At 48.4% G+C, this 25,830-nt stretch overlaps 1 protein-coding gene across 1 annotated transcript; it reads right to left on the bottom strand.

Annotated features, from left to right (window-relative positions):
• Positions 1-532: 532 nt before the first annotated feature.
• Positions 533-25,595, bottom strand: LOC120029071 (neuronal PAS domain-containing protein 1-like). Its single transcript, XM_038974376.1, has 11 exons — positions 25,501-25,595; positions 23,956-24,194; positions 11,236-11,303; positions 9,684-9,773; positions 5,727-5,901; positions 5,530-5,642; positions 5,061-5,257; positions 4,416-4,522; positions 3,942-4,089; positions 1,844-1,957; positions 533-1,532 (listed from the first exon to the last, which is right to left on the bottom strand). Exons 1-11 carry the CDS (start codon positions 25,593-25,595, stop codon positions 533-535), a joined length of 2,346 nt encoding a protein of 781 aa, XP_038830304.1.
• Between the last annotated feature and the right edge of the window lie 235 nt (positions 25,596-25,830).

Here is a 25,830-nt window from a genome sequence, read left to right as displayed (position 1 = left end):
AACCCGAGATGTGTTCAAATATTATTTTGGGCGTCCGTGAGATTGGCTCAGACCTCTATATTTCCACCTCTGTGCCAGAGTATAATTTCTAACTCCATTTAAGAGATGATTCAGTATTTCACGCAAAAATGGGAAAAAAATGTCATCCATTTTCTTTTTCTCTTTTTTTCCATTCACACAGAAGTCAGTCTGACAGGCTCAGGAACAGTTGTTATAATACTGAGGAAGGAGTAGTGAAGGTGTGTATGGTCCTGTCTCTATGTACAATATGGCTTTAGACATGGAACTCTGCACAGTCATGTAACAGCAGCGGAGAGAGGATATGGTAGAGCAGAGAGGGGAACAAAGCTTGGACAACTAGTGGGGTAAAGTTAAGTGTCAAAGTCCACTTTGAGTGTCACCCATCCTGTCACCTGTGTCGGACACCATCTGACTCCCCACAGAAGCTGTGCAAATGGTCCTTTGTTCAGTTTCACAACCCCATATGTCCCAATGTCCTGCCCCCATGTCTCTCTCTAGCCCCACCTCTCTTTCAGTCCTCCTCGGACCCTGCGGCCCCCCTCAGTCCGTTCATACAGAAGGGGTTGAAGGGATTGTCCGAGGCAGAGAACCCACTGAAGGAGGGCAGGCCGGCCAGCCTCTGGAGGTGAGGGAAAAAGGCTGGGGGGCCCTTGTGGTGGTCGGAGCGCAGCCCCTCAGCACCGGGGTGGGAGTGGGGCAGCTCTGGGGGCGCATAGCGGATGGTACTGGGGGCGTACAGGCTCTGTGGCCCCTGGGGGCCGAGGGCCAGGGGGTGAAACAGCACCCGTCCTGCAGCACCCCCCGCTGCCAGTCTATGCAACAGCTCAAAGTCAGGCCCGCACCCTCGGCCTCCAGACAACATTCCCCGCTCCTCACAGGGTAGAGGGGAGGAGCCGGACATCGGAGGGGACATGGCGGGGGAGGGCGGGGTGAAAATACCATTGGGTGGGGCTTCACTGCTGGAGGAGGAGTCCGGGATAGGGGTGAGGGGACTGTCGCCGTTCAGGCTGCCGCAGGGTGTGTGTGTGTGTGAGGGTGGGGGTTGTATGTGTGAGGAGGTGTGTGTGTGTGTCCAGCGACCCCCTGCGGCCAGTGCCTCATGTTCAGTCTTGATGTTGGGGTGGCCAGAGAGAGGCGAGGACACTACACTCTTCAGGTGCTGGATTACCGCACGGCCGTTGTGCGCCCCGCCGCCCCTCATGGGGGTCTCCTCGCCTCGTTTCGAAGGCCCCTCCTCTCGTTTGACCCTCGCGCTGTCTCCCCCATGCTCCCACTCTCTCTCCTCTCCCCCGCTCTCGCTGCCCAGGTCTGAGGAAGCTGACACACTCCGCTCTCTCTGGCGGAACTCTTCCAGGCGACGCCGCGTTTCCGCGGGAGCACCCTCAGAGTCAGACCGCAGCGAACGCTTCCTCCTGTCCCCTGATTGGACACCGGGATTATAGATCTCTCTCAGTTTAGAGTCAGGGTCACCTTTACACACAGAGCTTTTCATTGGCTGTGGGCCTGAGGAGGGGAAAAGAGTTGGATGTATCATTACATTTGAGTCATTTAGCAGACACTCTTATCCAGAGTGACTTACAGGAGCAATTAGGGTTAAGTGCCTTGCTCAAGGGCACATCGACAGATTGTTCACCTAGTGGTCTCGGGGATTTGAACCAGCGACCTTTTGAGCACTGGTCTATTGCTCTTAACCGGTAGGCTACCTGCCGCCCCATCATGTGTGTTTGTGTATGTGTGAGTGATTCAATGTACAGTACAAGTGTGTGTGTGATTGCAGTATGTGTGTGTGTGTGTGTGTCTGTTTTGACTGTGTGGTACCCTACCCCGGGTTTGTGGTGAGTGTTCCGAAGGGGAGGAGCTGGCTTTCAGACGCTCCACCCTCAGACTCTCTGGGAGCTGCAGCAGATCCAGGGGAGTGTCTGGGAGCTCTGTCCGACTGAGAGAGGGAGAGAGAGAGAGAGAGGGAAAGAGAGAGGGAGAAAGAGAGAGAGGGAAAGAGAGAGAGAGAGAGAGAGAGAGAGAGAGAGAGAGAGAGAGAGAGAGGGTGAGACAGTAAATATAAGATAATAAATACACCTTTTACAGCTCTTGAGTGCTGCAGAAAACCACTGTTTATGTCTCCTGATTTAGCAGGATGGGTGCAGTGAGTACTTTACAGAGAGCTTTATATGGTCTTAGATTACATTGTGTATTTTGTTTTGTCTCCCATCAACTTCCTTCACACCATTACCCTCATCTATCAACAACAACCAGCCTCTCCAACTAATACCTCCCATCAGCTTCCTTCACACCATTACCCTCATCTATCAACAACAACCAGCCTCTCCAACTAATACCCCCCATCAACTTCCTTCACACCATTACCCTCATCTATCAACAACAACCAGCCTCTCCAACTAATACCCCCCATCAACTTCCTTCACACCATTACCCTCATCTATCAACAACAACCAGCCTCTCCAACTTATACCCCCCATCAACTTCCTTCACACCATTACCCTCATCTATCAACAACAACCAGCCTCTCCAACTAATACCTCCCATCAGCTTCCTTCACACCATTACCCACATCTATCAACAACAACCAGCCTCTCCAACTAATACCTCCCATCAGCTTCCTTCACACCATTACCCTCATCTATCAACAACAACCAGCCTCTCCAACTAATACCTCCCATCAGCTTCCTTCACACCATTACCCTCATCTATCAACAACAACCAGCCTCTCCAACTAATACCCCCCATTAACTTCCTTCACACCATTACCCTCATCTATCAACAACAACCAGCCTCTCCAACTAATACCTCCCATCAGCTTCCTTCACACCATTACCCTCATCTATCAACAACAACCAGCCTCTCCAACTTATACCCCCCATCAACTTCCTTCACACCATTACCCTCATCTATCAACAACAACCAGCCTCTCCAACTAATACCTCCCATCAGCTTCCTTCACACCATTACCCACATCTATCAACAACAACCAGCCTCTCCAACTAATACCTCCCATCAGCTTCCTTCACACCATTACCCTCATCTATCAACAACAACCAGCCTCTCCAACTTATACCCCCCATCAACTTCCTTCACACCATTACCCTCATCTATCAACAACAACCAGCCTCTCCAACTTATACCCCCCATCAACTTCCTTCACACCATTACCCTCATCTATCAACAACAACCAGCCTCTCCAACTAATACCTCCCATCAACTTCCTTCACACCATTACCCTCATCTATCAACAACAACCAGCCTCTCCAACTAATACCTCCCATCAGCTACCCCCAACCCGCTGTATCCAACAACCCCTCCCCCCCTATTGCACGCACACACACACACTAGCCACCCTTGCTCTCCCGTAGCCAGCCCTGCGCCACTCAGGAGCCCACCCGTAAAGAACTGAGCCCAGATAGGATCGGGGAGGGAGGGGGGGGCTTCTGCTGGAGAAGTTAATGAGCTCTTGTAATTACAGCACTAATGAACTAAAACACCATTCAGACCCAACATTCTGACATCCATTTGTTGTAATTATAAAGCGCTGCTCCAATTAGTATTGTAATTCAGCCTGTTCCTCTTGTTTTTGTCCGACTCCTCTCTTGCTCTGTGCGTGCATGTGTGTCTGTTTGTCTTTGAGTGTGTATGTGTGTTTAGGAGCTGGGGGGTTGTGGGTCCTGAGACAGAGACAAAGGAAAATATAGAATTTCCTTGAATCCATGTGTGAAAACTTGTATCCTTTAGGCGTTGTAAATGAGCAAAGCCCTACGTAATGAGATAATGAAATGTATTCGCCGTCATTACAGTTTAGTATATTAAAATGACGGTGGCCTGAAGGAGTCGGACTCTGTCTAAGAGCATAATGCTGGACGTGTTGTGTGCTGTGGTTGACCTGAGGCTACTGTGGCGACGGGGCTGACCTGATGACATAGTTGACCCAGATGACGTTGCGTTCGTGGGGGGCTTTGTGGTTGATGGAGACGGTGGCACAGGACTGGACCCACAGATAACCCCCTCTCCTCTGGAGCCAGCGGTAGTACCCGGTCACCACCTGACCCTTCCTCAACACTGGGAGAAAGAGGGAGAGAGAGAGAGAGAGGGAGGGAGGGGACAGGGGAGAGAGTAAAGAGCGAGTTGGCATAGCACTACAGGACTTTGGCAGCAGAGGGCGCTGATTGCAAAATATGAGCTTAGTCAAAATGTTAACGTTCAAAGGTAAACGCATGCACACGCACACGCATGCACACGCATGCACACGCGCACACACACACACACACACACACACACACACACACACACACACACACACACACACACACACACACACACACACACACACACACACACACACACACACACACACACACACACACACACACAGGGCAGTGACTCACAGTCCTCATGGCTCTGTCTGATGTTATCCAGGTCTTCTACATGGATGAAGTGGTAGCAGGTGTGTCCCACCACCTCTGCCGGGCTCAGGTCCATGTACTCTGAGATCCTACAGGGAACAATGATGGTATTATCCACGTGATGTAAACATATAGGCACACATACACAGGCAAACAAACACATACCATTTCTTAATGGAGTCAAATACGACCATAAAATGATTCACAGTACAACCATATATGCACCTCATACAGACATCTGCCCCTGTGTGTAGCTGTGTTGTTGTGTTGTTGATGTGTTGTTGTGTCGTTGTGTAGCTGCGTTGGCGTGTTGTTGTGTTGTTGTGTTGTTGTGTCGCTGTGTTGTTGTGTTGTTGTTGTGTTGTTGTGTCGTTGTGTCGTTGTGTTGTTGTGTTGTTGTGTTGTTGTGTCGCTGTGTTGTTGTGTTGTTGTTGTGTTGTTGTGTCGTTGTGTAGCTGCGTTGGCGTGTTGTTGTTGTGTCGTTGTGTTGTTATGTTGTTGTGTTGCTGTGTTGCTGTGTTGTTGTGTTGTTGTGTTGCTGTGTTGCTGTGTTGTTGTGTTGTTGTGTAGCTGTGTTGGTGTGTGTTGTTATGTGTTGTGTGTCGTTGTGTGTCACTGTAGCTGTACCTGTTCTCGCAGTAGGTGACCTGCAAATCCATGTTGACCCGGAAGACAAACATCTGGCTCTCCATGCGCACCTCATTCAGCGTGGAGGGCGGGAGTGTGTGCGCAAGGGCCACCAAGCCCATTGGCCGACGCACCGAGCGGGCGGAGCCTGGCACCATGGCAGGGCGACAGCGGATTCGCCCGGTCACATGGATCACCTGACAGGAAGAGTTTACAGCAACTTGCATGGTTGTACATGTACAGTGTCTCTACTAAATGAACGGTGAGTAGTCCATTACTAGAGTTGCAAAACTCTTGTAACTTTTCAGAAATTCAATTTTTTTACAGAAATCCTGGTTGGAAGATTCCTGGATTCACGAGGGAATAAAGAGGAAACCGGAATTTTGCTACCCTATACATTACAAACAGTCTGAATGATTTATAGGAATGGAGAGTTTGATTTCTCTATATATATGTCTCTTACTCTGACCTTGTAGCCGGAGGACTTGACGTGGAGGCCTCTCTTGGTGAGGGTGGACTTCATACGGATGAAGAAGCCTCGGTCAGGAGGTTCGTTCCCAGGAGAGAGGGGGCTTGAGGGGGCTGTGGAGAGACAGGGGGAAACCACATTTGGACCAGATCTGGACAACATCAGTCCAGGCCTACAGACATGTATGTGAGACGTACCAGGCTCGGGGGTCCCGGCCAGGGAGGATGTGGAGGCAGAGCTGGACGCGCTCTCGGGGGCCACGTGGCAGCCAGCCTCGGCCCTCAGGTGGGGCCTGATGCCCAGACGCTCTGCCATCTCCACATGGTCCGCTGGGTGGATGTAGTCAAACACACTGCTGCCCGTCAACTCCACCTAAACACAATCAAATGTAGAGATGAGACACAAACACTCATGCATGAACACATGAATGCACGCAACAACGCACACACGGACGCACGTCACACACACACCCCTGAGCTGGGGGGCAGACACAGATTACAATAATACACATCGGGAAGGATACAAATCTGCTGTATTTGGTGATTAAAGTAAGCTGAAAGACACCAGGGATATACCATCTGTGAAGGTCAGATTTGACTATTTGAATCTGTTCATTCATTTCCTATTAATTCATAGGCATGAGCGTATCCAGCCCACTCCCAGAGAGGGATAAAGACCACTAACACCTCCCAGCTATCATCCTCCTGCATCATAGTGTCCTACTCAAATCCTTTAAGGTGAGATTCCATTTCATATGATAAAGCGCCTGCCTGCTCCCTGCCTGCCTGTCTGCTCCCTGCCTTCTCCCTGCTCCCTGCCTGCTCCCTGCCTACCTGTCTTCTCCCTGCCTTCTCCCTGCCTGCCTGCTCCCTGCCTTCTCCCTGCCTGCCTGCTCCCTGCCTTCTCCCTGCCTGCCTGCTCCCTGCCTGCTCCCTGCCTACCTGTCTGCTCCCTGCTGGGCTGCCTGCCTGTCTGCTCCCTGCCTTCTCCCTGCCTGCCTGCTCCCTGCCTGCTCCCTGCCTACCTGTCTGCTCCCTGCTGGGCTGCCTGCCTGTCTGCTCCCTGCCTGCTCCCTGCCTGCCTGCTCCCTGCCTGCCTGTCTGCTCCCTGCTGGGCTGCCTGCCTGCTCCCTGTCTGCCTGCTCCCTGCCTTCTCCCTGCCTGTCTGCTCCCTGCTGGGCTGCCTGCCTGCTCCCTGTCTGCCTGCCTGTCTGCTCCCTGCCTGCCTGTCTGTTCCCTGCCTGCTCCCTTCCTGCCTGTCTGCTCCCTGCCTGCCTGCTTGCCTGCCTGCTCCCTTCCTGCTCCCTTCCTGCCTGTCTGCTCCCTGCCTGCCTGCTCCCTGTCTGCCTACATGTCTGCTACCTGCCTGCCTACCTGCCTGCCTACCTGCCTGCTCCCTGCCTGCTCCCTTCCTGCTCCCTTCCTGCCTTTCTGCTCCCTGCCTGCCTGCTCCCTGTCTCCCTACATGTCTGATCCCTGCCTGCCTGTCTGTTACCTACCTGCCTGCCTGCCTGGCTGTTCCCTGCTGGGTTGCCTGCTTGGCTGCCTGCCTGCGGCCTCACACCCTTGTCTGTAGGACATACCCATTTATGAAGGATTAGATCCATTTAGTGTGGGCTTTATGGGATTTCCAACAGGCATTCAAGGACATCACAGCCAGAGAGCTGAGTGAGGGAGCACAGATGAAGTGTGAATAAAGAGAGAGAAAAGGAAGGCTAACTCCTGTAAAGTGTAAAAGAAAAAAAACACAAGGAGAGAGGATTCGAGTAAGTAGCGAGGGATCAGCGGAGAGATCAAAGTTTTAAAACAGCCCGGTGTTAATGAGTTGCTAGAGCTAAACGAGACGTAAATGGACCAGAATCCCCTGGCAGAGACAGGAAGTCAGCCCTGGAGGACCCCAGGCTTCCCACAGTCCTTTGCCCTCCCCCAGTAAAAGGCAATACTGACGTCTGTGGTACTATACCTGTCAGTCTACCATCACTTCATCACAGGGAGGAGAGAGAGAGAGAGAAAACTAACGGGGAAAGAGGCAGCTGAAAGATAGAGGTAGAGAGAGGGAGGAGAGAGAGAGGAGAGAGAGAGGAAAGTGAAAGGAGAGAGAGAGGGACACAGAAAAAGATACAGGTATAGTGTGGGGGGGTTGAGAGAGGGGGGGGGGGGAGGAGAGACATGATATAAATAATAGCAGGGAGCTTTAATATGTATGAGGCATCCGGGTAGTCGTCCACAACACACTCTCAGCCCGCCGCTGACGGATGGGAGAGGAGAGAGGGAGGGGGAGTGATGAGGGCTGCATACTAACCAGTCCAGGATCAATTCCCCGCTCCCTCCATTCCTCCGTCCTCCCTCCTGCCGTGCAGGAGGTAAGGGGGGTTGAGCAGCAGGACCTGGGGTCCCGGTTCAGAGCGCGCCTCTCCGGCCAGGAAACCTGGGGTGAGGGACATGATCACCTCCAGGTAGCAGGGGAGCGGACGGCGAGTTGTGCCCTTGGTCAAAGTGCCTGACCTTGGCTAAGCCGTCTAAGAAACCCCACTGTCTGGAGAGGGGCCCCATGGGTAAGCCGGGGCAGAGGGGTTAGGCTGGGAGACAGGTCAGGGCGGTCCACAGAGAGATCCATGTCCTCCAACAACAACCACTAGTTATATTTCCCTTCTCTCTCTCCTCCCTGAGAGACAGGGATTTGTTCTATTAAAGTGTGCATGCCCTTTCTCCCACCTCCCTCCCTCTTTCTGTCTCTCTCTCTTTTTTGTCTTGCAGTCTTTCTCTCTCTGTCAGTTTTTCTAAACGTGGTACTGTGTGTTTTGGAGTTAAGGTAAATCTTGATTGTAATTTTGTTTTAAGGCTGGTGTGTTTAGTTCTGTTTGAGGAGATTTGACTAGTGAGGCCATCTGTTTAATGAATAAGAATGGCCTTTGTTGTTTACCTATTCAGTCCCATGATGCATTTCACTTCAACTTCACATTTAAGCTCTATTTACATACCAAAAAGGCTTTCCATTACCATTTGGCTGTGTAGTCTTTTCACACCTGTTCAGATATATTTCATAATTAGATTTTAAGTTTGTGTTTACCAACAGTTAGCAAGAGAAATACCAAACTGTGACACAAGCACACCGGCGCGCACACACACACACACACACACACACACACACACACACACACACACCCCCCCCCCCCCCCCCCCCCACTAATAACTAGCCTCTCTCCAGGACAGTCCAATCCAACCAGGGGCAGACTCCCAATTACACCCAAATCCCCCCTTTTAAAACCCACTCAAATCCCACCGCTATCGAAATGTCCTCCCTTATTTCTCTCTCTCATTCTGTGTCCCCCATCCTTTTTTCCCAAACATATCTTATCCCTCCCCTCCTCCCTCCCTCTCCCTCTCTATCCCTATCTGTCTCCCCGTCCCCCTTGGTGTTTTTTCTCCTCCCCACAATCAATGGAGCTTTTAAGATGCCTATCGATTTGCTCCCTTAGACAGGCCCTGCGCGCAGGGGCGACACTTTGATTGTTGGGCCAGTAATTACTGTTATTATTTATGCATCTGGTCGAAATGGCAGGACTTAACATTCACAGTACAAGAGGCCGCAGGCAATCAACAAAGGTGAGCACCTGGAGGGACGAAGGGAGGGAGGGAGAGGGAGAGAGAGAGAGAGAGGCAGAGAGAGAGAGAGAGAGAGAGAGAGAGAGAGAGAGAGGCAGAGAGACAGAGGGAGAGAGAGAGAGAGAGAGACGGAGAAACTAGAGAGACAGAGAAACAGAGAGACAGAGGGAGAGAGAGTGTGTGAGAGAGAGAGACGAAGAAACTAGAGACAAGCAGAAGAGAACAGTCAAAGACATCTAGACACACACAAAGGTGGGAACACACCAAAACACATTACAACATCTGATATGAAAAGAGAGATGATGGGAGTAACCTGAGTGAGTGAGTGAGTGAGTCAGTGAGTGAGTGAGTGAGTGTGTGTGACAGAGGGAGTGTGTGTGTGTGTGTGTGTGTGTGTGTGTGTGTGTGTGTGTGTGTGTGTGTGTGTGTGTGTGTGTGTGTGTGTGTGTGTGTGTGTGTGTGTGTGTGTGTGTGTGTGTGTGTGAGAGAGTGTGTGAGAGAGTGTGTGAGAGAGTGTGTGCGTGTGCGTCCATGTACAGAAGGCCTTACCTGTGAGAGGCCCAGGTAGATGGAAACAGTCTCTGATATGTAGAGGAAGCGTCCCTCTGAGCTTACCACAAACACAAAGCCGTCCAGAGACTGTGGAAGCAACACACACACACACACACACACACACACACACACACACACACACACACACACACACACACACACACACACACACACACACACACACACACACACACACACACACACACACACACACACACACACACAGACAGACAAATTAGAGCAATTAGTGTGTATCGAGCAAATTACAATGAGCGGCTGCCTGCCGCTGGAGAACCACCAACAACCAGCCCTTCACCGCTCAGTCTCTCCCACCTCTCCCCCCTCTCCCGCCCACATCAACAGTCCTGTCTGGCTGGCCCCTCAGGTACACACGACACACTACTGGTAAACACCACCAGCCTGTTCAGAGAGTCAACAAGGCACATTAAACACAGAGCAGGCAGACACCAGCGGAGCTGTTTCAATCAGTGTTAATAACAGTAGGACGGCATGGTGTTTCCTGTTGTGTCTGTCTGCTGACCAGAGACACCGGTAGGTAGGTAGAGACAGAGGTAGAGACAGGGAGTGGTGATTATGATGGTAAGTGAAAGGTATACAACCACCCCATTAGGAAGGACTCCTTCACAGAATAATATTCGTCGTAATAACAAGCATTCACACAAGTGAGTAGCGGCGGTGTGCTGGGAAGCTAGGGCCACTTTGCTGAAGAAAGATTGCTATTTTGGCAGCGGCGCTTAAAGTGGCGGTAATTTATGCAACTGACACATTCAGTATGCAAATGCGAGTGGCCGGGGTGTGGGGCGCGGCGAGCCTGGCTGAATGGTGGAGAAATAAAGTGCAATTATCATGCTATTACTGACAGAGGACGGCAAGAGGAAAGAATCATAGCGTGTTCTGAAGCCCTAATTTGACTTCTTTCAGCGCCGCTCCTCCTCAGAACGTTCGGCGCAGACGGCAGTCTTTTGTCTTAGCACACCTCGGTCATTTAGGACATTCCATGCACCCCGTCTGTCACCCTTCTCCTCTTTCCCTCCCGCGTTCTATCGCTCTCTTTCTCTTTCCTGTCCACTGCAGTCATTTGTCGTTGTTTGATAGTTGTAATACGGTGGGGCAGTGCAATGTTTTTGTGGGTTTTTTCCTAACGAGTGTTGACTGGCTGGAGGAGACGTCAGAGGGGGTTCAAGCACGTCTTTAAATGCAGGAGGAGACGTAAAAACAGAGAAGCAGCGTCACACTGTCAGACTGTCACAGGAATAAACATGGCTACCTTGTCCCACTAACAATTGCAGCATGCTGTGACGATATTAATATTTACAGGGTTGAATATTTGAATATTTTTGGAAAAACATTTAAATAGATTAAACGTGTCAACAAACAAAAGTGCAGAGAATTCACCTCTTGAATAACCTGGCTAAATTGTGTACTATTTTAAAATACTGTTTGTTCTCAATGACACGCTTATATAATAAATACATTTGAAAGGAACCCTGTGTGTGTGTGTCTGTGTGTGTGTGTGTGTGATGTTTACCTGTAACAGGTGTGCTCCCAGGTGCTGTTCGAACATGTCAGTGGCCAGAGAGTGGCAGGAGCGTCGCACTGCAGGGACACAGATCGACACACATCAGATCGGGACACACACTGATCGACACACATCAGATCGGGACACACACTGATCGACACACATCAGATCGGGACACACACTGATCGACACACATCAGATCGACACACATCAGATCAACAAACACCAGATCGACACACATCAGATCGACACACACTGATCAACACACACCAGATCGACACACACTGATCAACAAGCACTGATCAACAAACACCAGATCAACACACACTGATCAACAAGCACTGATCAACAAACACCAGATCGACACACACCAGATCGACACACATCAGATCGACACACACTGATCAACACACACCAGATCGACACACACTGATCAACAAGCACTGATCAACAAACACCAGATCAACACACACTGATCAACAAGCACTGATCAACAAACACCAGATCGACACACACCAGATCGACACCCACCAGATCGACACACACCAGATCGACACACACCAGATCGACACACATCAGATCAACACACATGAGATCGACACACACCAGATCGACACACGTCAGATCGACACACTTCAGATCGACACACGTGTCACGCCCTGACCTTAGTTCCTTTTTTATGTCTCTATTTTGGTTTGGTCAGGGCGCGAGTTGGGGTGGGCATTCTATGTCTGGTGTTCTATGTTGTCTATTTCTTTGTCTTTGGCCGTGTGTGGTTCTCAATCAGAGGCAGCTGTCTATCGTTGTCTCTGATTGAGAACCATACTTAGGTAGCCTGTTCCCACCTGTGTTTGTGGGTAGTTGTTTTCTGTGTTGTGTGTTTTCACCATACAGGACTGTTTCGTTTGTTCGTTCGTGCTCTTTGTTATTTTGTTCAGTGTTCAGTTGATTTATTAAAATACATATTATGGACACTTACCACGCTGCGTATTGGTCCGATCCTTCCTCCTCATCTTCCCAGGACGAGAATCGTTACAGAACTACCCACCAAAAGAGGACCAAGCAGCGTGGGAATGGACTCCTGGACATGGGAGGAAATCTTGGACGGCAAGGGACCCTGGGCACAGCCGGGAGAGTATCGCCGTCCTAAAGAGGAGCTGGAGGCAGCTAGAGCGGAGCGGCGACACTACGAGGAGTTGGCTCGAGGTAACGTGCACGAGAGGCAGCCCCAGAATAATTTTTTTTTGGGGGGGGGGGGAACACGGGAAGATTGGCAGAGTCAGGTAGGAGACCTGAGCCAACTCCCCGTGCTTACCGTGGCGAGAGAGTGACCGGGCAGGCACCGTGTTATGCGGTGAAGCGCACGGTGTCCCCAGTGCGCACGCATAGCCCAGTGCGCTACATCGCAGCTCCTCGCATCGGCCGAGCTAGAGTGGACATTGAGCCAGGAGGGATGGTGCCAGCTCAGCGCATCTGACCTCCAGTGCATCTCCTCGGCCCGGGTTATACTGCACCAGCCCTACGCACGGTGTCCCCGGTTCGCCAGCACAGCCCAGTGCGGCCTGTTCCAGCTCCCCGCACTTGCCGGGCTACAGGGGGGATCCAGCCAGGACGAGTTGTGCTAGCTCTGCGCTCGAGACCGCCAGTGCGCCTCCACGGCTCAGTGTATCCGGTGCCTCGGCTAAGGAGGAGGCCTCCTGCATGTCTCCCCAGCCTGGTGAGTCCTGTGCCTGCTGCCAGAGCCAGGCCTCCTGTGTGTCTCTCTACTCCAGTGATGATCCATGGCAAGAAGCCTCCAGTGATGATCCATGGCACGAAGCCTCCGGTGATGATCCATGGCAAGAAGCCTCCAGTGATGATCCATGGCACAAAGCCTCCAGTGATGATCCATGGCAAGAAGCCTCCAGTGATGATCCATGGCAAGAAGCCTCCAGTGATGATCCATGGCACGAAGCCTCCAGTGATGATCCATGGCACAAAGCCTCCAGTGATGATCCATGGCAAGAAGCCTCCAGTGATGATCCATGACACGAAGCCTCCGGTGATGATCCATGGCAAGAAGCCTCCAGTGATGATCCATGGCACGAAGCCTCCAGTGATGATCCATGGCAAGAAGCCTCCAGTGATGATCCATGGCACAAAGCCTCCAGTGATGATCCATGGCACGAAGCCTCCAGTGAGGATCCATGGCACGAAACCTCCAGTGAGGAGTTATGGCACGAGGCCTCCAACGAAGGCCGTCTGTCCGGAGCCTCCAGCAACGCCCTCTAGTCCGGAGCATCCAGCGACGCCCTCTAGTCCGGAGCCTCCAGCGACGGCCTCTAGTCCGGAGCCTCCAGCGACGTCCTCCTGCCCGGAGCCTCCAGCGACGCCCTCCTGCCCGGAGCCTCCAGCGACGCCCTCCTGTCCGGAGCCTCCAGCGACGCCCTCCTGTCCGGAGCTGCCAGAGTCGCCCTCCTGTCCGGAGCTGCCAGAGTCTCCCTCCTGTCCGGAGCTGCCAGAGTCGCCCTCCTGTCCGGAGCTGCCAGAGTCGCCCTCCTGTCCGGGGCCTGCTGCGAGGGTCCCCAGTCCGGGGTCGGCGGCGAGTGTCCCCGCTCTAGAGGCGCCACCTAAGTGGGCCAAGCCAGAGGTGGAGCGGGGTCTACGTCCCACACCAGAGCCGCCACTGCGGTGAAATGCCCACCCAGAACCTCCCCTATAGGTTAAGGTTTTGCGGCCGGAGTCCGCAAACTTGGGGGTGGGGGGGTACTGTCACGCCCTGACCTTAGTTCCTTAGCTGCCCTAAGGGAAATGGCTGTTTTTTTTTTACACACACAGGCAACCAGGCACAGACACACGCACACACACAGCCTCACCACCCCTAATGCATCCCAAACACAAGCTATTACAGAAGCATTGCCATCAAGGTAGAGCTGTTTACGGAGGTAATTACAACTGAGAGAAAGAGAGGAAGACAGAAATAGAGAAAATTAGATATGGAGAGAGAAACCAAAATAGAGAGTATCAGAGAGGGAGAAAGATGGATAGAGATTGTGTGTGTGTGTGTGTGTGTGTGTGTGTGTGTGTGTGTGTGTGTGTGTGTGTGTGTGTGTGTGTGTGTGTGTGTGTGTGTGTGTGTGTGTGTGTGTGTGTGTGTGTGTAAGAGAGGGAGAGAGAGAGACAGGGGTTAAATCCACAATTCCCGTTTCTACTGTTTTATGTCAAATTGTGTGTGTGTGTGTGTGTGTGTGTGTGTGTGTGTGTGTGTGTGTGTGTGTGTGTGTGTGTGTGTGTGTGTGTGTGTGTGTGTGTGTGTGTGTGTGTGTGTCGCTCTGCCAGGTTTGTTTTTTTAACACTGCATTCTGAACAGGCAGCGGCATTGTGTGTGTGTGTGTGTGTGTGTGCGTGAGTGAGTGAGTGAGTGTAGGGATCGCCAGATATCCCTGTCCATGTGTCGTTGCAAGGCTTTGGGAAATCAATACACGTTATGACAGCAAAATTAAAGTGCTGTTCTGGGTTACAACTGAACACAGAGGTGGGGGGGGGGGCACACATCCATCCCCCACCCGTCTGTTCATCGTGTCCCTGCCATCGGTCAGCCAACAGAAGAGAAGACATTCCTTTAGACCGGCACACACATACAAACACCCCCCCCCCCCCCCCCCCGCCACACACACACACTCTCAGAAATAAACAGTTGCCGGACAAAGCCCCAGTGCCATTGTGAGATTGGGGTCCCCATGTGTGAAAGCTTAGGAATATCAATGAGGCTGGTCCATTCAGGCTGAAAGGGGGTCTGGGGCTGGGGACCTTACAGCCACAACTCAGAAGCTAACCCAGAGGGGGAGGGGACCCTGTCGCTCTGCCTGCCTGCCTGGACCCTAGTGGGGCTACGGGGAGAGGGCTGGCCCACTGGGGGTCTGGTACCAACCCCCATAACACACAGCACCCCCATGGGTCCCTGGAGATGCTGCTGGTGATCAGTGGCGATGAATACTGTCAGGGGGCCGGAAGAAATGGTGGATGTGACATGAGGCCAGTGGGGCTGACGGATGAGTCTACACACAGATCCATTTACTACAGTCACTCCACCCGCCTACCTGCCATGCCTGGGGTCACACAATTGGGCGGCCAAGAAACCAAAACAGCCTCAACAGGGTGTGTGTGTGTGTGTGTGTGTGTGTGTGTGTGTGTGTGTGTGTGTGTGTGTGTGTGTGTGTGTGTGTGTGTGTGTGTGGTGATGGTAATGTTCAGGGGCCTTACGAAGGTGCAGGGTATCTCACCCTGAGAACAAAGATCCTTCTGTGTGTGTGTGTGTGTGTGTGTGTGTGTGTGTGTGTGTGTGTGTGTGTGTGTGTGTGTGTGTGTGTGTGTGTGTGTGTGTGTGTGTGTGTGTGTGTGTGTGTGTGTGTGTGTGTGTGTGTGTGTGTGTCATAGGAGAGCTCTTGGGGTACTTTCTATCACATTGACTTTTAATTAGCTTGGCTAGATTTGCTCTCCGTGGTTTAATTTCATTTGTGGAATGAGATGAAGCGTCCACGTTAATTACAGTGTGACTCGCAGGTCAATTTTGGGGGTCTTCCTGATGTTACTCACTGATAGAAGAGAGAAATTTGATTGCTTGATATTTATGCTTCTGTTCTATACATAATTTAGTCCAAGTTCACTCACCCCTCCCCCACCTCTCTTTTTTTTTTTTTACTTTCCACCCCATAGCTGTCGACCTTTAAACCTAGTTATGACGTTACCATGGGAACCAAATAAGGTCAGGTTCAAAATTATTGGCACCCTTGAAAAAGACGAGATTTTTTTTTTTTTAATAAATAATCCAAATACTGAACTATATTGTATGTATGCTAAACAAACGGGACTATTATATTATTTATACCAGTACAATCACTCAGATAAAGAGAGTCATATTTAGATTTTCTCAAAAAGATAAGGGTCAACATTATTGGCACCCTTGTGTTCAATACCGTTCAATACCTCACCTTGCAAGGGTAACGACAGTGAGCCTTTTTCTAAAAACAAAATATGAGATTGGAGAACATACAGGGCATTCAGAAAGTATTCACACCCCTTGACTTTTACACAATTTGTTGTGTTACAGCCTGAATTTAAAATAAATGAAATTTAGATTTTGTGTCACTGACCTACACATAATAACCCATAATGTCAAAGTGGAATTATGTTTTAAGAAATGTTTACAAATTAATTAAAAATGAAAAGCTGAAAAATCTTGAGTCAATAAGCGTTCAACCCCTTAGTTATGACAAGCCTAAATAAGTTCAGTAGTAAAAAATGTGCTTAACAAGTCACATAATAAGTTGCATACAAAGATACAGGCATCCTTCCTAACTTTCTGGAGAGGAAGGACACTACTGAGGGATTTCTACCTTGAGGCCAATGGTGACTTTAAAACAGTTACAGAGTTTAATGGCTGTGATATGAGAACTGAGGATGGATCCACAACATTATAGTTACTCCACAATACTAACCTAACTGACAGAGTGAAAAGAAGGAAGCTTGTACATAATAAAAAATATATTCCTAAACATGCATCCTGCAATAAGGCACTAAAGTGAAAACAGGAAACAATTTGACAGAGAAATGTACTTTATGTCTTGAATACAAAGCATTATGTTTGGGGGAAATACTTATGTGAATACTGTGTGAATACTTATGTCATTGAGATATTTATGTATTTAATTTCAATACATTTGCTAAAGATTCTAAAAACATGTTTTCAGTTTGTAATTATGTGGTATTGTAAGGTTCTGTATTTATTTTCTTTGTCAACCTTTGTCAACCAACATTTTGATGTGTGCTTGGGGTTATTGTCTTTTTGTCTTTCTGGAAGATCTACTAGTGGCCAAGTTTTATCCTCCTGGCAGAGACAACCAGGTTTTTGCCAAAAATGTCCTGGTACTGGGTAAAGTTCATGACTTTAACAAGGGCCTCAGGACCAGTGGATGCAAAATAACCCCATAACATCAAAGATCCCCCACCATATTTTACAGTAGGTATGGGGTTCTTTTCTGCTTATGCATCCTTCTTTCGACGTCAAACCCACCGCTGGTAGCCACGCAAAGGGCTCTATTTTCATGTCATTTGACCATGGCATCAGTTCCAATCCAAGTGCCAATGCCGTTTAGCAAACTCCAGGTGTTTACATTTGATGGATGACATGAAAATAGAGCTCTTTGGCCACGCACACCAGTGGAATGGTCTAAGATCCCTCCCAATGTGTCCTCCAATCTTGTAAAACATTTCAGAAAATGACTCAGTGAAAGTTATTGAAAACTGGGGTGGCAATCATTTTGACCCCTATATTTTTGAGAAAAAAACATTACTTGTTAAAAAAGTATATTTCTCTGAGGAATTGTTTAAAATAATATGTGTCAATTTTTTTAAGCATACAATATAACTCAGTATTTATTTTTGCTCATCTTTATCAAGGGTGCCAATAATTTTGGACCTGACTGTAAATAACCGCATGTGGTTCATCTCTTTTTCTACTCAAGTTTGCTTATGCTAGTTGTCTTTTCATCACCTAGCAACTTGTTTACTGAACTCCAATTTTCCAAGAGAGTGTGTGTGTGCGTGTTTGTATGAGTGTGTGTGTAGTGTGTGAGTGTGAGAGTGTGTGTGTGTGTGATACCCCTGTAGTATTACCCCTGTAAGAACAGACAGGGTTTGAGACGACAGACAGGAGAGAAAGAGCAACCATAATCGCAACGTCCTTCTCCACCGCAATTATCCTCTCACTCTGCAATCCCTCTCTCGCTCCCTCCCTCTCTCTCCCTGTTTCTCTTTCACTGTCGCTCCCTCACTTCTTCCGCGGTCGAACATAATTTGAGTGCAATTAACTTCCTTTAAAAGCCACCGCTGCTTTAAACGCCGAGAATTAGGTGGGAGGCAGACATGGAGAAAGTGAGGGAGAGCGACGGAGGAGAAGTGATGAGGAGACAGTAAGACAGAGAGAGAGAGAGATGACAGAGACAGACAGAGAGAGACAGAGACATGCGAGGCAGACAAAGTCAAAGTCAAGAGACAGCTAGAGAGAGCGAGAGACAGAAAGAGGTGAGTTTGACCTCACAAACAGTGACAGAATATTTTTTTCCGATTGGTCCATGGTTTCTGTTTCAGTGTCTTCAGAAGATCTTAGAGGCTTGTGTTGTAGAGTCAGCGTGTTCTGTCATTAGACAAAATCTCTACAATATTGTAAAACTGCAAAATACTGAGATGCCTCAGGAAAATAGACAGGTCAACATTTGGCATTTCTACAGGGTGGAAGTCATATCTGCAAGAGAGATTCTCTCTCAAAAGCTCAAATCACCTGTGCATATTCAGTAGTCTTGAATAATACATGAAATTAAAGGTTCAGGACTAACGCTCTCCACTGTAGACCCAACCTACACCACACACACACACATAATGGGTGAAAAAGCATCATCTTTGAGAGATTTTACTTTTCCTTAGCTGGTCCTCTCCCGTTCTACCACTCCTTCGTTTTCGTCTTCCACCACCCATCCATATATCTCTCTCCTTCTCTTCCCGCTCTCTCGCTGTGTGAAGGTCATGCAATTGATTTTCCTCTGTCTATTCATTTTTCAAGATTGGCTTTGAAACGTGGGAAGCAGACAAAAACCACACTACCCCCCCCTCTCTCTCTCTCTCTCCCTTACCCCCGTGGCCCTCACCCACCCCAACCCCCACCGCCCAAACCCCGGGAGGAGGAGAGGAGAATGACAGAGGAGGGAAGCCACCGCAAGAGTCCCCTTCAGGATTCCGTCTGGACACATAATTCCACATTCCTACAGTGGAATTACAGCCATGCATCACACTGTAGGTACTTAAAAGTCTAACTACAGGCACCATGATGCAACAGCAGGGTTGGGGTTTAGAGGTTTTTGGACCCGTTACGAAATGGACCTGGGGCTTTCCCGCCCAGACCCGATATGCATTAATTAAATGTTCAAATATAGAGACCCATTTCGAACGGACCCGAGGACAACTAGACCCGTTCCGTATAGACTTGGTCGGATCCAGACTTGGTTCGATACGAATGAGGGAAGCAGCAGAAAATAAAAATGTTTAAACTACTTTATTAACCGGAGCTAATAGAGCGTCAGAGGAGCGAGAGAGAGTTGCCACTCTAGCAGGCGGGGGAGAGGCCGTACTGTGAGTGAGTGACACAGGGAGCAGGGAGGAGGGAGGGAGAGACGAGAGAAGAGAGACAGCAACCAAGCAAGCTGCCTCGCGCTATAGTAGACTAATAGCTGCCATAGCTAGGTTATTTCTCATCAAATAGGATTACATAGTCACTGTCGTGACTGCATCAAACCGGGAGTAGCTAGTTAAGTTAGCTAACGTTAGCTAGCTATGCTAATTGAGGCCTACAGTTACAAATAACAACAACTCCATTCAGAAATATTAACCTCTCTTGGGTAGGGGGCAGTGTTTTCACCTCCGGATGAAAAGCGTGCCCAAAGTAAACTGCCTGTTACTCAGGCCCAGAAGCTAGGATATGCATATAATTGGTAGATTTGGATAGAAAACATTCTAAAGTTTCTAAAACTGTTAAAATAATGTCTGTGAGTATAACAGAACTAATATGGCAGGCAAAACCCCGAGGACAAACCATCCAGGGGGAAAAAAATTGAGGTCATAGGATTTTCCAATTAGTTTCTATGGGATACCCTTATTATTAGGAACCTGGTTGCAGTTCCTATGGCTTCCACTAGATGTCAACAGTCTTTAGAAATTGTTCAATGTTTTTCTTTTGAGAAATTAAGAAGTAGTCCTATTCATTGTAAGTGTCCCTCCAGGTGGACTCTACTATTTTGGTGCGCGTGAACTGGAGTGCGCTTCACGTTGTTTTTATCCGGTATTAGAAACAGTTTATTCCGTCTTCAATTTTATCGATTATTTACGTTTTAGGGTACCTGAGGTTAGATTAGGAATGTTGTTTGAAATGTTTGGACCAAGTTTACAGGTAACTTATTAGATACTTTGTAGGCATGTTGGGCGAGTTGAAACCGGTGTATTTCTGAATCAAACGTGCCAAATAAATGGACATTTTTGGGACATACAGAAGGACATTATCAAACAAAAGGACCATTTGTGATGTTTCTGGGACATTTTGGAGTTCCAACAGAAGAAGATCTTCAAAGGTAAGGCATGAATTATATTGCTATTTCTGACTGTTGTGGCGCACCTGCCTGGTTGAAATAGGATTTTCATGTGTTTGTATGCGGGGCGTTGTCCTCAGATAATCGCATGGTTTGCTTTCGCCGTAAAGCTTTTTTGAAATCTGACACAGCAGCTGGATTAACAAGAAGTTAACCTGTTTGGGATAGGGGGCAGCATTTTCACTTTTGCATGAAATGCGTGCCCAGAGTAAACCGCCTGCTACTCTGTCCCAGATGCTAATATATGCATATTATTATTAGTATTGGATTAAAAACACTCTGAAGTTTCTAAAACTGTTTGAATGATGTCTGTGAGTATAACAGAACTCATATAGCAGGCGAAAACCTGAGAAATACACAGTGTCTATGGGGTTAAGTTGCACTTCCTAAGGGTTCCACTAGATGTCAACCGTCTTTAGAAACTTGTTTCAGGCTTCTGCTATAACGGAGGGGGGAATGGGAGCTGAATGAGTCAGTGGTCTGGCAGAGTGTCTCATGCTCGTGACGTGCGCTCCCGACAGAGTTAGCTCTCATTCCAGTGCTTTGCTACAGACGATGAAATTCTCCGTTTGGAACATTATTGATGATTTATGTTAAAAACATCCTAAAGATTGATTCCATACATCGTTTGATATGTTTCTACGACCTGTAACGGAACTTTTTGACTTTTTGTCTGGACCTAGTGCTCATGAAGATGGATTACTGGGCTGAACACGCTAACAACTAGTGGCTATTTGGACATAAATTATGGACTTTATGGAACTTTATGGAACAAATCAGTCATTTATTGTCGAACTGGGATTCCTGGGAGTGCATTCTGATGAAGATCATCAAAGGTAAGTGAATATTTATCATGTTATTTCTAACTTCTGTTGACTCCAACATGGCAGACATTTCTTTGGCTGGATTTGGCTGGATTGGGCTCTGAGCGCCGTACTCAGATTATGCTTTTTCCGTAAAGTTTTTAAAAAATCTGACACAGCGGTTGCATTAAGGAGAAGTCTATCTTTAATTCTGTGAATAACACTTGTATCTTTTATCGATGTTTATTATGAGGATTTCTGGGATTTCTGTGGCTATCTGCAAGATGTTTTGGAATCAAAACATTACTGCACGTAACGCGCCAATGTAAACTGAGATTTTTGGATATAAATATGCACATTATCGAACAAAACATACATGTATTGTGTAACATGATGTCCTATGAGTGTCATCTGATGAAGATCATCAAAGGTTAGTGATTAATTTTATCTATATTTCTGCTTTTTGTGACTCCTATCTTTGGCTGGAAAATGGCTGTGTTTTTTTGACTTGGCTCTGAACTAACATAATCATATGTTGTGCTTTCGCTGTAAAGCCTTTTTGAAATCGGACGTGACGGGTAGATTAACAAGATGTTTATCTTTCATTTGCTGTATTGGACTTGTTAATGTGTGAAAGTTACATATTTCCCAAAAATATTTTTGAATTTCCCGCGCTGCCTTTTCAGCGGAATGTTGTCGAGGGGTTCCGCTAGCGGAACGCCTGCGCTAGAAAGGTTAAGCTTTATTTTGATGTATAACACATATATGTTCAAGAATGTTAAATATTTGAATTTGGTATTTTTTTATTTCGCGCTCTGCAATTTCACCAGATGTTGGCCAGGTGGGACGCCACCTGCCCATAAGAGGTTTTAAGTAGCAGCCTACCTGTTGGCTCTTGGTCGCTGTCGTCTATCCTTCTCCCATAACTTGTAATTATATCTTACATTGATTAAATACATGAATCTCCTAACTTTTGCCACATACCAAAGCTCTATGACCGTAGCCTATAGCCTATAGCTGCTTTCATGACTTATGATAGGCCAACAACAACAAGAAGAACAAGCTACATGCACCATGCACCATGCTCCACTCTAGTTAAAACCAAGAGCAGTCAACATAAATTGTAACATTTCTCTCTCTCTTTCTCTCTCTCCCTCTTTCTCTCTTTCCCCCCCTCTCTCTCTACTGCAGCAGTCGTGTTCGGATCTGTACAGGGCCTTCCGGACAAGTCAGTTAAAATTACACATACCCGAGACTCGTGACAATCATGTCAGATCCGACCCAGACCTGTGACATTATTCGGAATTCTGGGTCCCGGGTCGGGTGGCGGTTATTCGGGCACCAGGTGGATGATCTTCATTCCAGCATCATGCCCAACACGTGCGGGCGTCATACTTTCATGTTTTCCGAATGCTGATGAATAGAATAGAATTGCTTCTTTTTTTTCCCAGAGGAAACTTCCGTACAGATTTCAGAAACAGATGAATGGTCAAAATGTCCTGCACGCTGTACATACAGCAGTGTACCGTACATTCCAGTCAATCCATTGAGATGCATTTGTAAAGCTCTGTTAGAACATCTGCTAGTGGATTGAACGTGTTTCCACAGGCACGTGAACGTCAATTGGCGATCGATCGAAGCGCTGGAATAGATAGACGTGCTATTCAATGAGATGCCCACGTCCTCCTTTCACCAGGCCTCTTCCAAGGCCGGATCCTCTGAAAACCTATCCACAGAACAACGGTAAGAGTATGATCGTGTGCAGTAACTCTACGAGTTTTTCCTTGTAAAATAAGCAAATGTGAGGTCATAGGAAGACTAGACTGTCATTGTTTGTAAGGTACGTGATGTCGATGTTCACGTCTTACACAGTATCAATGAGATATCATGGGTTTGTCTCATTTCAGGAGGACTTGCTGAGAGTAACGGGGGACACACACACACACACTGGTGCAAAAAAATATAACGCACCATCACAGACAAACACTTCTGCAACCATTGACACACCCACACTCACGCGTACACACACACACACACACACACACACACACACACACACACACACACACACACACACACACACACACACACACACACACACACACACACACACACACACACACACACACACACACACACACACACACACACACCTAATTGTAGCTGAGTTGTTTCCCCTCTGTAATAGTAGCAATTAGACAACCCTCATAATCACACTCTACTCGTTATATAGCTAATTTCTGTAATTACAAATCGCACCAATAGGCTCCTCCTTCCTTTGTGTATCCTCTCTCTGTCTCTCCGTCTTTGTGCAGCTCTGTCTGTGGCTCTCTCTGTTCCTCTGTCTCTCTGTGTCTCTCGCTCTCTCTCTCTTCCTGTCTCACTCTCTGTGTCGTTCTCTGTCTCTCTGTCTGCTCTATCTATGTCTCTCTATTTATCTCGCTGTCTCTCTCAATCTCTCTGTTTATCTTTCTGTCTGTCTCTGTCTGTCTCCGTCTGTCTCTGTCTGTCTGTCTCTCTCTATTTCTCTTTTCTGCGATGAGGGGGAGCTCAATAAGGTGTCTATGTGAAGTGATGTGTGTGTCTGCGAGGTTCATTGGGTAAGAGAAGGACTACATAGAATAGTACATTGCTGTTACAATGCTGATACACCTACAGTACAATTTGTCAAATGCTTTTGTTGCAGCATCGGCGACTGTGTTTTCCAGTCATTTCAGGTTAAGATCATGGGTAAGGTAAGGGTGAGTGCTCACCTTTGCTGCAGTGGTTCTCTCCTTCCAGCAGGGGGCACCAGGGCGGGTCTCCCTGGCTGGCGAAGGTGCGCATGTGCAAGTAGCTGATGGTGAGGCGGATGACCGAGGCCTTGTCCAGCTGGCTGGTGATGGCCCCGGGGAGAGGCAGCATCTTGGCCAGCTCAAAGAACTCAAAGTTCTCCTTGCCGCGACGGGAACGAGCGGCATTACGAGACTTCTCCTTCCGCAGGTTCTGCAAACTGGAGGAGGAGAAGAAAGGTCCGGGGGAGAGGGGAGAGATAGCAAAGAGAATGTAAAGGAGAATTATAAGTGAAAAGGGCGTGTGGTTCATGCCAAAGCCCCGAAATGATAAAGAATCCTAATTGACCACAGAATGAGCACCTGTGGCTTGGTCGTGTATGCTGACGATGACCCGAGAATAGTCCTTTAAAAGGAATATAATGACACCCGCAATCTTAGTGAACCAATCTCAATTCTAATTTGTCTCCAGCAGATTGTCTGTCCGTGTAATTACAGACAGAAAGTGCTCCATCTACCAGGCTCTATTCCCCTGTCACACTGGTACACACATGGCTATTACACAGCACAGCTAGTGTGTCTGCTTCCAACACATACACACACACACACACACACACTAGCATCCACACTCTCTCTCCCTCGCTGTCTCACACACAGCCATGCGACTGGCTGGCAGGTACCGGGCTGCAGCGGTGATTGAGTGATCAATGGGAGGAGGAGGGGCTGTGTGGCAGAGGGGGGCCTGGGCTCAGGTAGCCTGTCTCTCTGATTGGGTATCGACTCCCCTCAATGGGGCCTGAGTGGTAGAATTATGTTGTCACGGCGACTCCAGTTTGTGTCTGTGGTAGAATAAAGAAACAGCATTTCTCCTCCGTGTCTGTGACATCGATTCTCATTCCGGGCCTGCAGACTGCCTGCCACGGGAGGGAGGGTGTGTGTGTGTGTGTGTGAGAGAGAGAGAGAGGGCAATAGAGAAAGAAATAGAGAAAATAAAACGTGTGTGTACGCATGTTTCCTTGTGTGTGTGTGTGTGTGTGTGTGTATGTTTGTGTGTTTTTGCATGCATGTGTGTGGTCTTTGTCCTAATCAGCCAACACGTTGGTATTTCCCCAGTCGGCCTGCGTTCTCCAGGGTGTGTAAACAGCTGTGTTTAGAATAGCCCCGTCCTCCACAACGGCTCATTATTATACGAGCTCAACTCGCCAGAGAGGACAATCAATACTCACCCATGGATTCTGCGTCGTTTTTATATCCGCCTATAAATGACCGTCCATTAATAAATCCAGCCAAATGTACGTAATCTCCCACTAAGGGAAAGGGATTAACAGCCATCACACCCAAGGCTACAGAGCAATAACCATTTTACTACACAGTACAGAGTGTGTGAGAGGGGCTGTGTGGGTGTGATCGTTTAGAATATGAGTAAGTGTTTGTGTGTGTTAGCACTCGCTATGCAATGCTATTATGTGTGTGTGTGTGTGTGTGTGTGTGTGTGTGTGTGTGTGTGTGTGTGTGTGTGTTTCTCACCAAGGCAGGGTGGGGGGTTTGGCCAGTAGTCCCTGTAGGAAGTCCCACTCCACACTCACGCACTTTCCCTCGCTGATGAACGGCATGGTCGCCATCCTCCAATCACACGCAGCCGCCACCTCTAACGCAGGCTGCGATTGGCCGAGGCTGTGACAGGCTCAGACCCCCTGCAGTGGTGAGGAAGCGAGAGAGAAAGATAGAGACACAGAGAGAGCGAGAGAGAGAGAGAGAGGAATAATTATGCATAGTTAGGTGTACATTTCACTATAAAAGCTTTGAAGAGCGTCCACTGTGCTAAAAAAGCCATTCACTACAGAAGTCTCACGCCAG

Source organism: Salvelinus namaycush, chromosome 34 (genome assembly GCF_016432855.1).
Source record: "Salvelinus namaycush isolate Seneca chromosome 34, SaNama_1.0, whole genome shotgun sequence".
Classification (NCBI taxonomy): Eukaryota; Metazoa; Chordata; class Actinopteri; order Salmoniformes; family Salmonidae; genus Salvelinus; species Salvelinus namaycush.
The sequence above is the reverse complement of the archived record's forward strand: the minus strand, read 5'-3'. Positions and strand labels throughout refer to the sequence as shown.